The 15951-nt window shown below is 56.4% G+C and overlaps 1 protein-coding gene across 1 annotated transcript; it reads right to left on the reverse strand.

Annotated features, from left to right (window-relative positions):
• Positions 1-1279: 1279 nt before the first annotated feature.
• On the reverse strand, positions 1280-9181 carry LOC102447917 (lectin-like). Its single transcript, XM_075929125.1, has 6 exons — positions 9005-9181; positions 6648-6766; positions 5998-6144; positions 4392-4506; positions 3676-3748; positions 1280-3066 (listed from the first exon to the last, which is right to left on the reverse strand). Exons 1-6 carry the CDS (start codon positions 9051-9053, stop codon positions 3051-3053), a joined length of 519 nt encoding a protein of 172 aa, XP_075785240.1. The 5' UTR covers positions 9054-9181; the 3' UTR covers positions 1280-3050.
• Between the last annotated feature and the right edge of the window lie 6770 nt (positions 9182-15951).

A 15951-nucleotide genomic window follows, 5' to 3' on the forward strand; every position in this document is an offset into this window, starting at 1 on the left:
CCAAGGAACCCAGGGTGCAGGTGGCCTGAGGGGTCAGGGCAGTACAGGCAGTGGCCACATGGTGGTGGCACAGGCCAGGGTCCCTGAAGCAGCAGCCCTAAGGCACCCCGGCCCGCTCTGTACGAGGACAATGGAGGTACAATCAGTGGCGTGAGGTGCCCCAGGCCAGGAAGCCAGTGGCAGAGGCACAGGTCTCTCCAGCCCTGTCTCATGCTCCGACTCCTAGGCCACGCTCCCCCCTCGCTCTCCACGGGGAAAGTACCTCTGAGAGGCGAGGTGGCGGAGAAGAGGGGTGGGCAGTAGCAGACTCCACCAGCCATTGAAAACCAGGCCTGAAGGCTGCAGCGTTAGCATCTCTGTTTCCAGACGGCTCTTAGGGCTGCCTGTGGAGACGAGGTTGCTTTGTGGCATGCTGCAGACTGTATGAGGGGGAGGACAGGTACCCTCAGCCCCACCCCCTCTACCTGGACCCCGCCCCTTCTGCCTGAGGCTCTGCCCCTTCTGCCTGAGGTCCCACCCCTTTCAAGAACATAAAGACGGGCCCCCTCCACCTGGCCCAGGGTCCCAGCGTGGCTGTCGGCTCCCCTGGCTGCAACCAGGTCAAATGCAACAAGAAAACCCTCTGGAGCCCCTCAGCAAAGATCCCCGCTACTTCCAGGCCTATGGGGCGGCTGTTCTAAGGCCTAGATCGTCAGAGGTGCGTGGGCACCTAACTCACATTGCAACCCATGGGAGTTGGGCACCGAAATCTCTTTGGACCTGGCTCCGTGGCGCTTCAGCCGCTAGAGCCTGAAAGTTCCTTGCAGTCCTGGGAGGGAATTCCCAGCTGGCGCCTGTATGGACAGCGCGTCCCTCCAGGGCTCCTGGCTGGGCCAGGGCAAACTGCGGCTGCCTTGGGCAGGGCCTGGAAGCGAGGGACACAGGAAACGGGGCCCGGCCAGGCAACGAGGCAGCAGGAACCACGTCCTGGTTGTCAAGAGCTGCCCAGCCACGAGCGCACTCAGCTCCCCTCCCCGGCCCAGCTGCAGCCCTTCCTCTACCCTCCGGCTGCGCAAGGAAACGGGTCTGGCATTAGCAGCACCCGGCAGGCACAAAAGCACCTTCTAGTGGCGGCTGAGACCCCCGGGGCTTCTAACCGTTGGTAAAGAGAAAGAAAACAGCCGCCCTGGTGCCCCAACCCCGGGACAGAGCCGGGGCGCCGAGATGTTAGAGGGATTATCCTTCCCCCTCCCACCGCCCTGCTCCTTCTCCTGCGAACAGAGACCAGCCACACCGGAGATGCAAACAATTCAGTGTGTATTGGGGTCAGCTCCAGCCAGCATGGATCCAATTTTCTTTTTCCTTTTCCCCCCAACCTCCTTCTTGTTTATATAGTAACATGCCCAGCTACCCCTTAACCATCACTTACTGCCATTTAATTAACCAGCCCTAACGTACTGTAACAAGATTAGCTAACCAATTATACCCTGCCACCTTCGTTGGTTTGCACCCAGCAACATTAATTAGCCAGCAGACAGAAAGAATCCAGGAACCAGAGACCAGACAGATGTGCCACGGAGCAGCGGGAGCCGTAAAGACGAACGAATGCAGAAACAAGGCTTTCACAACCCCAGCCATTGGTCAGTGGGGCCTTGCCAGACGGAGAGCGCTCCCCCCGAAGTCTTTAAACAGTCAAGGCTTTTCCTGTTACCAGGGGCGATGGCCTGGCTCCCCCTTTCCACCTGCCCCGACCTGCCTGATGTGGATACGGCCGGGTTGGGCCGGGTGAGCAGGTGATGGGATGTTCCCCAACTGTCCCTGCTGTTTAGCCAAAGGTCACTGGCGATGAGGGGGAGTCAGGGGGCCACCTCACTTGGGGGGTTACAAACATCAACTGTTCGGCAGTGGAACGGTGCCACGTTGCCACGGAACTTATTATTTCTTAGGTGTATTACGGTAGCACCCGGGACACGGACCAGTCCCCCACGTGCCAGGCGCCAGGCAGTGACAGCTACATCCCCTCTCTGGGCGCGCAGCTTTCTTACTGATCCACGGGGGAGACACGGGGCGGGGGACACCGGGGCTATGTGCCCCAAATGCCACAGGCGGGAGCAAGAGAGGGGAGGGCCCTGGCGCCTGCAGCAGGAGTCTGCCCTCCCTCCCCCGTACTCCTCGGCAGCGGTGGGGGAAGTAGAGCAACATGGCGGCAGCTCGCTCTGCTCGCCCGAACGCTGTTGCACTGAGCCCCGCACTCCCTGGCAGGAACAGAGTGACACAGCTGGGGGAGCACAGCGAGCAGGGGCCACCTCTTTCTGCCTCCCCCCACTGCTGCCAGGGAGGATGTGGGGGGGAGAAGGGGAGGGAGAAAGACTAGCCGGGTTCAGAGCCATGCGCCTCTAAGCGGGTTTACATCCACTCAGCTGCCCTACGGACACATGCCACCATATGCAGCTGGGAGGCTGTCGAGTCCAAAGGGGCCGTGGCCTCCTTTTTTCCCCGGCCTCAGGCCTGCTGTGGGCTCCCCGTGGACAGCGGCTCCTCCAGGTGCCCGCCTGCTGGGCCAGAGGGGGGAAATGCATTTGGGGGACAGTTTTCAGGCCAGCCCTAAATGCAAGCGTGGGGAAGCCACAACATGCGGCACGTTGGTTTGGCCTCACTACATCGCATCGGTCACAACACTCAGCAAATCCGGGGAAGAAAGAAACGGGAAGGGGTGGAATGTTTGGCCTGGCCCCACCTGCCCTGCCGAAAGGGCCCTTCCTGGGACAGAAAACAAGCCGACCGGCCGACTTCGCAAACGGCCAAAAGCAAAGCAGAACGTTCCCTGGGCCCATTGTGACTCCGTGAGCAGGGGACCCTTTTCTAAACCCTTGTTTCTGCTCACTCTCAAATGAATCATTTCCCCCAGTTGTTCCAAACTCCCAGCAAGCCCCGAGCCCCGTTCTTTGTCCAGGACACCAGCTGGGATCCGGGCACAGCAGTAAATGGTTCCAGATGTGCAGCTCCAGGGCAGGAAGGGGACGCAGCCTCCGCCGCACGATACAGGCTGCGTCGTCCCCCACTTCCTGTTATCAGAACTCCCGGCAGCTGCGTGCAAAAGAGGAAGAGAAACAGCTGTTGGTTGTGGTGCCCAGATGTGGAGGAGATGTTTCCCCTCGCGGGGAGGGGGTGGGGCTGGCTCTGCTCTGGTGCCAGCAGGTCCCATGAGACTTTTCCCCTCTAGGATGCTCCAGTTCTGATCTGGCCCCAGGGTCTGATCTGGTTGGCTCAGGGGGTAGGTGCTACCCCAACCTGGCCCCAGGGCAGCCGCCCTGGCTGGTTTAGGGGGGCTGGGCATTGGCTACGGGGTCTATCCCAGTTGCGGTGTGGCCAGTTTCAGTAACGGCTCCCACCTGAGCGGGTAGATCTCAGCCTGGGAAGAAGATGCCCGACTTGCAGGAGTTACCCACCCATGGGCAAAGGAGCCTGGAGATGCAGCTCTCTAGGGCAGGCAGGCAGGACGTGGAGCAGGCTGGGACAGAGACTGTCTCTTCCTACGCGTTTGTACAGCGCCTGGCACAGTCGGAGCACAGCTGCCATGTAAATAGCAACAGGGCCGGGAGGGTGGGGGGAGAACCATCCCCGGGACACCTTCAACCACTGCTAAAGTGCCCCTGTGGGAGGAATTTCCCGCCCGGGGGTGGGGCTGGAGGGTACCTCTGCCGCAGGGGGTATTTGCAAACGAACGGGAAGGACCACGAGGTGCCATAGTCATTCCAGGTGACGAGGCCTGCAAGAGACACGGCCAGGAGCAATCAGCCCAGGAACAAAGCAACCAGTGGCAGGAATGGGCACTGGAAAGTCATTGGCATGAGAGAGCTACCAGACTATTTGTTGTTTTTGAAGTTTCCCTAAAAATGGTCACCCCCCCTCTCCAGTCTGCATCTGGGCAGAGAGGCACCAGCTTAATAGCACTGAGTAGGGCTCCTAAGGACAGCCGGGCTTCTCACACTGCCAGTACTCTGGTGCAGACTGGGTGTAACGCTCCCCTAGCGCCCTTATAGCTCACGTGTCCCCGATCACACACAGGGCCAGGTAGAGCCCGAGGGGACCACTCACTGCTCCGTTTGTGACCTTTGCTTTGTAAGTGGGTCGCAGTGCTCGGGGGTTGTCGCTCCTCCAGCCTATGTGCATGTGCCGATCTCTGATGCTGGCATATTGGGGAGGGCTCCAGTAACAGGCCAGCCATCAGCAAGGGCTTATGCTCGGCTTGGGGGCCAGACAGCCAATGGTTGGATCGACTGTTCCAGCCATTCGCGGGCACTGAATCTGGACAGGACCTTCTGGCGAGAGTCTGGGGGTTGAGCTACGGAGCCAGCCCTGACCACACAGAGCCCCCAGGCACCAGCCCCACCCCAGGACAACACTCGCACCGTTTTGCACTCTCCAGGATCCCAGGTAGTTTTCTCCCGGGAGTCCATCGGGCTGGTCTGGAGGAAAAGTGTGGAAATCATATTCGGAACCATCTGTCCACATGAAGGATCCCTCCTGGGGAGAGAGCAAGGGGTTAGTGACGGACTCAATGGCCAGGAGCGCTGGGGGGAGAGGAGATGGAGCAGCAGCCACAGCTAAGGCATCAGCATTGTCTCTAGCGCCTCAGCTGCCCCTACGACTCCAGCTGCAGAGGCTCTTCTGTACGATTCTCTATGTCCTTCCTCATTGCAGCCCCTCCAGCAACGCCAGAGTCAGCCGCACACCACCCCTAGGCTGTGGGGAAGAGCCCTCCCCATTTTACAGATAGGAAAACTAAGCACAGGCTAGATTAAGTGACTGCACCAAGGTAACAAAGGAGCAGTGGCAGATACAGGACCAGGACCCAGGATGCTCCATTCCCACTGCAGGGCTCTAGGTGCCGGGCCTTCCTTCGGACTGTCGGGCTGGCAGAAGGAGCAGTGCCAACCTGGCTTGGAACCAGCTCTGATAGCCAGTGTCACCTCCACCTGATCTGAACACGCCTTCCCCGCACGCAGCCCAGCCCCAGCTCTTCCACAAGCTCAGCAGGTGGGGCCTGGTACTTAGAGCAGGAAGTACCCTCTGCCAGACGTGCGAAGGTGGAAATACACTGTTCTACCACCTGTATCCCAGCATGCTTTGCAGCTCAGGGAGAGTAACACTTACCTTTTCTCTAAGCTTTTTGTTAGTAGAGCTCAGAACACTCTACAAGGCAGGTCAGTGGCCCTAATTTTACACATGGGGAAACTGAGGCCCAAAGAGAGGCTTGTGATTAGGGGTTTGGAACGGTTCCCATAAGAAGAGAAATTAAAAAGACTTGGACTTTTCAGCTTAGAAAAAAGAAGACGAAGGAGGGATCTGATAGAGGTCTATAAAATCATGACTGGTGTGGAAAAAGTGAATAAGGAAAAGTTATTTACTTATTCCCACAATAGAAGAACTAGGGGTCACCAAATGAAATGAATAGGCAGCAGGTTTAAAACAAACAAACGGAAGTTTTTCTTCACTCAGCGCACAGTTAACCTGTGGAACTCCTTGCCAGAGGCTATGGTGAAGACCAGGCTTTAATAGGGTTCAAAAAAGAGCTAGCTAGATTCATGGAGGTTAGGTCCATCAATGGCTATTAGCCAGGATGGGTAGGAGTGGTGCCCCTCGCCTCTGTTTCGCTGGAAACGGATGACAGGGGAGGGATCATAAGGATTTCCTGTTGTGTTCCCTCCCTTTGGGGCATCTGGCATTGGCCACTGTCAGCAGACAGGACACTGGGGTAGATGGATCTTTGGTTTGACCCAGTGTGGCCGCTCTTATGATCTTTCCATCCCAGCAGCAGAGTCAGGAATAGAATGGGGGCCCTCTGGGGCTAATCTTCTTCAGATTGCAATCACAAGCCCCCCACGTAAGAAGACCCTCAGCCCCACAGCTGTGACCCCAGTGTAAGCAGCAATGCCAGTCAGATCCCCCCCTTCCCTGGCAGTTGCTCTGAAGCTGCAATCAGGGCTGTGCCCGATGCAGGAGGCAGGCAGGTACCTTGAACGTATCATGTCCGCCGATCCAGTACGCCTGCCCTTTGGTGTGATCCTGCAGCTTGCCCATCAGATGAAAGATGAAGTCATTCTCCTCCGCGCTGTGGATGGAGGCCAGGTGGGTGTGCTTGCCCTGGCTCTGACATGCCACCTGAAAAGGCACCACAAGGGAAAAAACTCAGCCCAGCTCAGAGAGTCAGAGCTGGGGTGGGAGGTGTCTATTAACCGCAGTGTAGACACACCCTCAGCATCAGTCCTAGGGGGCATCTCTGTGAGAGAGGGCTGCTCCCTCTCCAGGCCTCACCCTGACGGGCTGAGGATTATGTGCTAGCGCAGATAAGGTGCTTCGTGATGCTGAAAAGATGTGTGAGGGGCCACTGTAAATCAAACTATCCATGATGATCCCAAGCCAGGGGACTCCAAGCACTCTGTGCACTAGGAGAAAGGTGGGAGCAGAGGCGGAGTGCTCTTAAACATCTCCCAGCACTTTGCAAAGGAAATCAATAGCTTTATCCCCATTTTACAGATGGGAAAACTGAGGCCCAGAAAGGGGGAGTGGCTGGCCCTAGCTCACCCAGCAAACCAGTGCTGGGAATAGAAGCCAGCTCTCCTGTCTCCCAAGCTCTTTCCGCTAGGCCCTGCTGTCAGACTTGCCTCAGCTTCGGCCCATTTTCTCGGTGCCATCACAGCTTTATAGCAGGAGTCTTTATACTGCACCCAGCCTTCGTCACAAAAGCCACGAGCGCAGAGACAGTTCCCCTGAGAGTACGCACCTAGCATCAAGAAAAGGAAAGTGAAATGAGAGTGCAAGAGCATAAAACATCAGTGCAGCCTATCCCACCCATTGATCCCACAGGCAGGGACGTGTTACACCAATTGCTCATTGCAGGAGAAATCAGTGACTCCTAATCTGAGCACTTTCTTAGTACACACACCTTGTTTGTGTACATTTTGTGCACCAGTCTTGGACCAGAGGTGGTCACAAACAGCACACTTCTAAGTCCCTCTGTCAGGGTGCTCAGCTCATCCCCCCGCCCCTCCCAGTGCTAGGTTCCCAGGGAGCAACAAAACTTCCTGCTCTTTGCAACAGCCCCTTCCCCCGCCCCCCAAAAAAGTAATTGCATCACAAATCGAACAAGGCATATTTGCCAAGACTGTACACTGGCTCATACGCTAAGACAGTGCGGAAAAGCATCACCTGGTGACTCCACCATAGCAGGATCAACACCCTGACGCGGGGAGAAGAGTGAGTGGACGCTGGGATTGTTAATGATTTTCACTGATTGCTTCGTTTGCCACTTGTTTTTTTTTTCATCTTGCTAAATATTTTAGAAATGTGCTTCTGTCTGTCTGTCCATCTGTCTCTGAGTCTACCTGTTCCAGAGCTCCACCTACATGGTAAGTGCCAGGAACACCAGTTTGGTAGGTGGCTTCTTCTTATCCTCACTTAAAGCAAGGTCTGTGGTTGGTTGTGTCAGGAAAATGGGATGGGCCTGGAATTTGACTGTTTCTCATAAAATGGAAAGGGAGGGTCTTGCAGGAAGGACAGTTATACTGCAGAATGACCACAGGGGGCAGCTAGGGGCCAGAGATGGGGACCAGTAGATCTATAATCCTATTGGGCCAGCGGGGAGAAGGGTGAAGAAAGGAAAAGCTCTCCGCTATCTATTTCAGAAAGCTTGTCTCTTTGGGTGTCTATCCCCCCAGCTGGGGCTGTAGGGGAGCCTGGACGGCCCTCCCTTGATCAGAACAACAACGTCTGCTGTGCTAGGCCTCATCCTGGCCTTGTCCAAATATGGATCTCTAACAAAGCCACCTTAGGCCCGATACAAGTCTGGTGCACGCACACAGATGGGGCCAAAAAGGGTGGGGGAGAGTCAGGAGTGCTTGCCCAAATATGCCTAACTTGTACAGGACAGCGAGATCAGGCCAAGACGACCAGAAACAACCTGGTACTAGTACATCCCATTTTTGATAAGAGAAAAATTCCAGAGACAGTCGAAAAGCTATTAATTAAGTGTGTTTGCAATTTTTTGGCATAGCAAAATGTATCCTAGATATTGGCATAACAGGTATCTTACGCAAGATGTAATTAATTGGTAGAGATTATTAGAATGACCAAGTCTCGTATAAATATGGGGGTAGAAGATCTAATCCGTGGGACGGATTGAGTAAGGGGTCAACCTGTTCCTACTACCCGATGCATTGTAAACGCCTGTCTGTGGGGAAAGCAAGAGGCCCTGACAAGACCTCTGACAGTCTGACAATCGTAAGGGTAATAGCATTGGAACTGCGTGGCTACGTCTAGACTGGCATGGTTTTCCGCAAATGCTTTTGTTTACCGGTGAATTGGTTAATCGACGACACTCTTACATCCCTAGTGCAGGAGAGGGAGATCATTCCAGGCAGGGATGCCCGGAAAAGGGCACAAGTGGGATCATGTGACAAAGGAAGCAGCAAGCAAAGGTGACTGGAGACAGGGGAATGGGGGCGGGGGGCCATGTGTCCCCCCTCCCCTCAGCCTGAGGAAGAGCCAGAACAATTCGAGCTCTCCATGCCCTTGCTCCACCCCCGCCCTTCCCGGCCCCTTTCCCCAGCCCAGGCGGCCGGGGGGATCAGTGGGGTGTGCCAACAGTAGGAGGCCACCCCCCCACCCTGCACTCACAGGCAGCAGTGGTGAGAAAGGTGTCGGCTGGCCCCTCCCACCTTGTGGGCAGTGTGTGGCCCCAGACGCACCCCCCAGGTCTCCCCTCTGGCGCAAGGCTGGGGCGGGAGGAAGGGCGAAGACGAGAGCCGACCACTCTCTGCTTCACCTCCCACCTCTCAAGCTTGGGGCGAGCAGAGCTCAGCCTCTGGGTTCCCGGGCTCTTGGGCACCCCCCAGGCCAGGGCAGCGACGACGAGGGTGAAGACGCCTCTCCAGGGCCAGCCTCCCCGCTGGTTCCCGGAGGCCCCTCTGTCGGCGCCCAGGGAACACGGGGATCAGCAGCAGGGACGCTCCAGCCGACTCACCCGGGGCAATGCACATGAGCAGGAGGCAGAGGGCTGTCCTGGGATCCATCGCTGGGGACGACGGGGCCAGCGAGAACAGACCGGCAGCACCGCTGATGAGCAGAGGCACCTTGCAGGGCGGGCTCTGGGGCTGGACTCCGAACACCTGGCACAGGCGGATGCAGGAACGTCTTGGGTCAGACCTTTATATAGCACCTGAGTGACTCATCCCACCGCTGCCCGGACTGAGAGGTGTGTTGTGCTCAGCTCAGCCCCCCTGCTGGCTCCAGCAGCCCTGCCTTAACCCCTTCTCTGCAGGGCGGCCGGCACAGCTCCCAGGTCGGGCCCACACTCCCCCTGTCGGTCCCCAGGCAGAATCCCCTCCTCTGCCGCAGCCCCTTCCCCGGGGAGGCTGCTCTCTTCTGGGGGTCCGGGCCGGCGCCTCTCAGGGCCTTCAGCACACTTGTCTCTGCTGTGGGCCCCCTTGGGGAGTCCGGGTGGGCTCTGCCTGCTCTCCCTGTCCGGTTCAGAAGCCCCTTGAGCCTCCAATATCCCCTCCCCTGTCCTTTGTCTTCTGCCCAGGTAACAGGGTCGGCTGGGCCCCTCTCTTCTCCGCCTCCCCTCTCCTCCGTCCTTTGGTCGCCCCTGTCTGGAACCAGCTGGGCAGGTCACCAGGGCCTCTCTCCACAGCCTGTTGTCCTCCCACTGGCCAGACCCAGTTGTGGCATCCGAGTTGGGTCTCCAGGTCATCGGGTCCCCAGTCGCTGGAGTCTCCAGTCCTGGGCTTTCCCTGTTACCACAAACTTCCTCTCTCCCCTCGTTAAACCTGGGACACTCAGGGATACTAAGCGCCTCCCCTCTGCATGCGACCCCTTTGAACCTCCCCCCCACCCCCCACATCCTCACAGAGACCAGTGAAGGAAGCCCTTGAGCTGCTCACTTTATGGTGCTTGGCCAAATGTACTGTCTGTCTTCAGACAGGGAGTTGGGGGAGAAAGCAGAAGGAAATCTCCCTGGGACCCGAGGAACGGCCAAGCCATGCCCTGCCGTCCCTTTCTTTGCCGTGAGCGGAGGGCAGCATGGCCGCACATCTGGGAAGAAGAGAAAACCTCAGGAAGACGGCAATGGAAAATTCCGGTCTTAAAGTGCCAGGGTTGCATGCTCCTTGGGACGAGCTCCTCCTCAGCCTGCTTCTAACAAGGAGAACAACTTGGAGGGGGCGGATGGACATGAGGCAGCTTCTGGCAACACGTGACATTTTTCTACCTGCTGCCCCCCAAGCGGGCTAAGGAGTCACGTGAAGGGCCAAAGTGAGGCCATTTCTGAGGTAACCACATTGAACTATCCAGGGAAAGGCCAGACAGGCGCTGTACGTAAATCCTGCCCTAAAAAAAGGCCCAGTTGGGGACTGCGTGGTGAGTCAAGCGTGACTGTGCTGCTCTCTCTCCTTTCTGTGCCTGTGACCGAGCCTGCCTGAAGAGCTCAGAGAAGCATGGCTTAGCCAAACGTCACTCCCTCGGCAACACACAGAGGCCCAGCTCCCAGCCTGTCCCCAGTCAGGTGAGCTCTACTACCATTGGCCTCCCCTTCGGTATGTTGTAAAGAGCAGGCGAGGAACAGGCCGCCGCTTGACACGGGCCTCTAGAAAAGAAGATGGCAGAACTTGTCTGTGGAACGATCTAAGGCTACGTCTAGACTGCAGGCTTCTTTTGGAAGTCGCTTTTCCGGATCTTCTGGAAAATCTTTTTTCGAAACAGAGCGTCTACACTACAAAAAAGCGATCTGCTTTTTCGAAAGATAACGTCCACATTGATTGGGCGCTATCTCGCATTTCAGTTGTGATTACTGTGCATGGAGTGGCCACCAGGGCACACCTGTGGTTTTTCCTGGAGGCCTCTTCTTTCGAAAAAAACACGCTCTTCCACGTCCACACACGCCTTTTTCCGAAAAAGCTTTTTCAGAAAAAGGCTTCTTCCTTGTAGAAAGAAGTTCACTGCTGTCGGAAAACCCCCTCTGTTCTTTCGACTTTCTGTCGAAAGAACGCAATAGCAGTGTGGACGTAAGTGTAGATTTTCTGGGAAAATGGCCGTTTTACCAGAAAAACTGCAGAATAGACATACCCTCAGCGGGGGGAGCTCTAAAAGCTACTGGCAGCTTCTGAAATTCAGTATCAGCAAGATTAAAGGGCCTTCTACAAATTTAGTCCTCAAGGACCCCGGTGAGTTTGGTGCATTTGCCTGATCTATTCTTTGCAGTCACATTGTCATACGGCCCATTCCAAACCAGCCACATTGAAATGAGACCCATTCCAACCCAGCCACGCCAAAATAAGGCAATTTGGGGCTGATGGAAAAGGGATCCAATCTAACACCTCCAGCTAAAGGGAAGCGTTTAGGAGATTTCTAGAAAATGTAAAGATTGGGAGCTTTCTGTCTGGCAAGGACCCATTTCTCAAAAGTTGGGGCTGTGAACACTGCATTTCCTTATTGCTTCCTTATTATGTTCCCCACCTCTCTTATCTGCTTAGTCTCTGTCTGGTTCTTTGTTTGTCTCCTGTCTATCTACTTTTGCTGGATGTAAACCAATTGAAGTGGGTGGGATAGAAGTGGTTAGCTAACCATGTAGGATTGATTAATTAAATTGCAGTATAAAGTAGACCTAACAAATTACTGTCGGTATTACAAACAAACTGGAAGGGGGTGGGAAAGCAAGGGAAAAAACAAAGGATCTGGATTCATGCTGGCTGGAGCTAACCCCAGTACACATTGAATTGTTTGCGTCTCCAGACTTCGGGTGTTGCTGGTCTCTGTTCACATGAGAAGGACCAGGGAAGTGGGAGGGTAAAGGAATGAGCCCTCTAAACAGGTTTGCTGCAAGATTTTGGGTGTCCCAGTCATGAGTTTCTTTTCACCAACTCTACTCTGTCTGCCTGCCCGCCCAGCTAGCATGACTGGACCCTAGACTTCTCTGCAAGGCTCTATTTAAAAAGCCTGGGGTTTTGACTAACATAATTACACCAACGTGGGTTGGGTTTGGATTTGGTTTTTTGCAGAGTTTGAGCAGGGCCTGAAGTCTGATCCAGACCCGCCGCAGAACTGGTTAAACGAGTCACTCGCGGAAGTAGCTGGGAAAATTCAGGGGCTTTCTCTCTCTCCCTGGGATTAAGTTGTAAAGCAAAATACATTGCCCAAGATATTGTGAAACTCTTTCAAACTAGCTGCAGGCCTGTGCTCTGCTTGTGGGTTTGATTTGTAAAGATGCGGGTAAAAAAAAAAAAAAAAAGCTGAAAGTGGCTGAGAACGTCACACTGGAGAACAGCTGCAAACCCCAGGGATTCTAGCGCCCTCCCCACGAAACACAACCCTTCCGCCCTGTTTGTGGTGGTTTCCATCACTTTGCATGTGCTTGTGTCCACCCAGCCAGCAGTGAGCCCCCGAGCCCACCAGAATTGCATGATGGTGTGATAAAAATCTCTGCAGACAGCAGCCTTCAGCTGTTGCAGGGGCAGCTCACCCCAATCCCTATGTTTCTGAGTCCAAGCTCCAGTCGAAGTGACATCCACCCAGCTGTTTTCAGCACCATCACGTGAGTCCTGCAAACCTAAGTCCATCAGCCTGGGCTCGAAGGGTTCACTGTCGGGGGCTGTGTAGACAAGTAGCACAGTCAAGCTTGTTTATGCCGGAGAAGGGTAAGCGTTGACTCAGTCAGGCTCTGTAGGTGCCGAATTGGGAAGACAGTTTCTTTTACGTGAATATTTTATTAAAACAATTCCTAAACCAATTGTAAGGCATACAGACAGGTGAGTGACGGACAGCCCAGAGATGCTGCAAACACCCCAGGGACAGGACTGGGTGACCATTCGAGGTCCTTTCCTGGGCTACTGTTGTAGGATTCTATGGTTAATCTTGCTAGTAAGGGTGCCCCTCCAATGTAAGTGTGCGCTTACTTGTTTTGCTGGATAGTGGCAGGCTATAGACTCAGGACTGTCAAATGCTTCCAAGCTACAGCCTTGTAGAAATGGAGAATGGGAGGGAAGCCATTGGATCCAGGCCCCTGCGCCGAGGTGGGACGGACGGTCGTATTTCTCAGCTTTATTGCAAAAGACAAAAACCAGCGCAGCTTGTTCCTGTAGGGGGGAGGAGCGCTGCGGCTGGGGAGGGCACAGGATGAGCTAGACTGTGCACGAGATGTGGTCGAACCCAGCTCAGCCTCCAGACCATCCAAGCAGCGAGAGCTCCAATCCTGCACCAGGGCTTGAGCCAAGTTGCATGTTGATGCGGATGAGGAAGCGCACCTGTTCCGAAAGTCGTGGGAAGCAGAAGGCCCGGCGAACTTTCACTCTTACGTTGGATGCCAAGTTTCCTTCCCCTTTGGCAGGGCCGCGCTGCGCACACCGACGAACTGAATCCAATTCCGTGACTGACGTACTGATGGGGCTTATCGCGTCTGCGGCTCATCGTCCAGGTGCGCATTGTCCGGTCTGCATCACTTTGATTGGCTCCCCTGTGAAAGGAGGGGGGGCTTGTAGCCTCTCCGAGCTGGACGTCATGCGACATTCTGCATGTCATAGGGGGTTTGCTTCTTTAGGACTTAAAAAAAAAAAAATCACACAAAAGAAATCATCTTCCCATATAGGCACCTATAGGGTCTGATCAAGACACCTATAGAGCCTGATCCAGTCAACTCTTCACCTTCTCCTGGTGCCTGCCTGCAGGACACAGCACAGGGCGTGCAGGGAGAAGGCCCATGCAGACACCCAGCCCCCACCTCCTGGGCTCAGCATGCCCCAGCGCCTCCTCCCCCGGTTGCAGCCCTGCCAACCTGACTGTGGCCAGGACTTTCCCCGGGAAGCAGGGCTGCTGGGAGTGGATACCCCTGCACCCCCATCCCCTTTAGAAACCCAGCCCAGGCACCTCTTCTGCTGAAACCGTCCTGCAAGGGGAAGCCACTGGCTGGGAAAGAGGAAGTAACGGGGCAGCAGGGGAGAGATTTATTCCTGTTTAAACATACTCTGGAGCAGCACGAGGCAGCGTTAACCATTGGGGGGCCGGATCCGGGGCGAGCGCTGCTCTGCTTCCCTGCAGGTGGGTTTGGGGTGGGGGTGGGGAGGGGGGGTTCTGAGGAAGTGAGGTCTGTCATTGTTCACAGCCCCCCCCCCATGCAATATCTGAGCACTTTGGAGTCTTTGCTGCATGCCCCTGCCTGTGTGGGGGGTGCCACCTCCAGTTAGACCCATGGGCTGGCTCATTTCACATTACTACTAATGGTCCCGCTCTTTCTTCCATCCCTGTGCAGATTACATTTTGTTCTGTGCACCAAGACACGTGTGGATGTGCACCACCAATAGGAACACCGGCTGCTGGGTTGTGGGCGCTCTGCTAATCAGCTGGGTGGCCTTTGAATCTCTCCTGAGCAGCTGCCCAAGTGCTTGGCTGAAATTGGACTTAGGGGGCTTGTGCCTGGATCCCGGTAGCGCGCCTGCTGCCCATCCTGTCCCAGCATCACAACTCTAACCCCAGCCCAGTGCGAAGGGGTGGGCCTGATGGGGGGGGAAAGGGGCTGCACCGGGCTGAGATTAGAGTCTGGGGTCTCCCTCTGGGCATTGCAGCAGAGGGCAGGGGCTGGCAGTGCTGCAGGGCGCTGGCCCAGCTGGCCCAATGTCAGGGGGCAGGAGGGAGCGGGGCAAAGCTGAGTGGCCGGCGTTGCGACAGCAGCCACGCTCACAGCACCGCAGGGGCCCGTGCGCCATGTTGCAAGGCTCAGAGCGAGGCCCTGCCAGCAATTTGATTAGTGGGGCCTGCTTGGCTGATGGGGCCGCGCGCCTGCTCCTCCCATCGGTGGCCGTAGAATTAGTATCTCTTGGAAGGAGGGGGAACCACCCTGGTTGGCTAAATAGTTGGGCAACCCGAACCAGCCGGCACCGCCAGGGCAGACCCCCGGCACCCACCCAGGCTTCCTGCTGCTCCCACGAGCCGGCTCTGCCTGCCACGGCCTCTCTGCCCTCACGTGCGTCGAGCTGGCTGCTGAAACGAAACTGCAGCTGACACACGGGCAGGGAACAACCTCCCGGCATGTGACTGCACCAACGTGCTGAGCGCAGCCGGCGGCGAGGAGCGGGTGCCGCACAGCGGCCGGGCCCAGGGGTGTTTATGACCTGCCCCCACTTCCAGGCCCCGTGCCTGTCTGGTGTGTAATTGTGAAACTGTCTGCTCTGAAACAGTCAGAGCTGGAACCACGCACCTGGGAAGGCAGCGTCTCCTCAGCGTAACGCCAAGCAAGGGCAGGGCTTGACTGTGCCAGGACAAGGGGGTGTGCCTGGAATGGGGTTGCTGCTTGTAAAACACACAGAAAAGAGACAATCACCAGGCAGGTGAAAGGGGCTGGCTGGGGTCACCCCCCACAGCCCGTTCCACCTACGACTACCTCAGCCCCGAGCCTCCCACCCCCCAGGCACCCAGGACAGGAGGGGCTGAAGCTCCCCCCCACAATTTGTAGGGGGACACTGCTGGCTGTTCCCATCCATTAGGCAGCGAGAGGAAAGTGCCCAGTTTGCTGCATTCCTCGCTCTGGCTGGGGAGCGCAGGGGGCAGACAAACTTGGACCTGCCCCAGCCAGGGGACATGCACCCCTCCCCCGACTGTGCCCGCTGGAGCTGCAGCGGCCAGGGAGAGGCGCTTCTCACCTGGCCCCAAAATGCTGGTAAGAGAGGGCTGGGGACGTCCTCGTTCCCTCGGCCAGCCTGCGTCCTGAGCCCCCCTCCCCAGCCCAGCCCCAGAGCAGCGACTTAAAGGAAGAAAAACAACGGAGTGAAGGACCCGAGCAACGCCAGAGAAATCTCCTAGTCTGTAAACGAAAGCAAGTGACACTCCCCGCCGAGTCTGGGTGGATTCCCATGTCTCCGGGCCGTGGAAGGCCTCAGCAGCTGGGCAGCCCTGGTAACGGTGCCCAGTGCGCCACACTGGATAAAG

This window comes from Pelodiscus sinensis, chromosome 4, assembly GCF_049634645.1.
Source record: "Pelodiscus sinensis isolate JC-2024 chromosome 4, ASM4963464v1, whole genome shotgun sequence".
Taxonomy (NCBI): Eukaryota; Metazoa; Chordata; order Testudines; family Trionychidae; genus Pelodiscus; species Pelodiscus sinensis.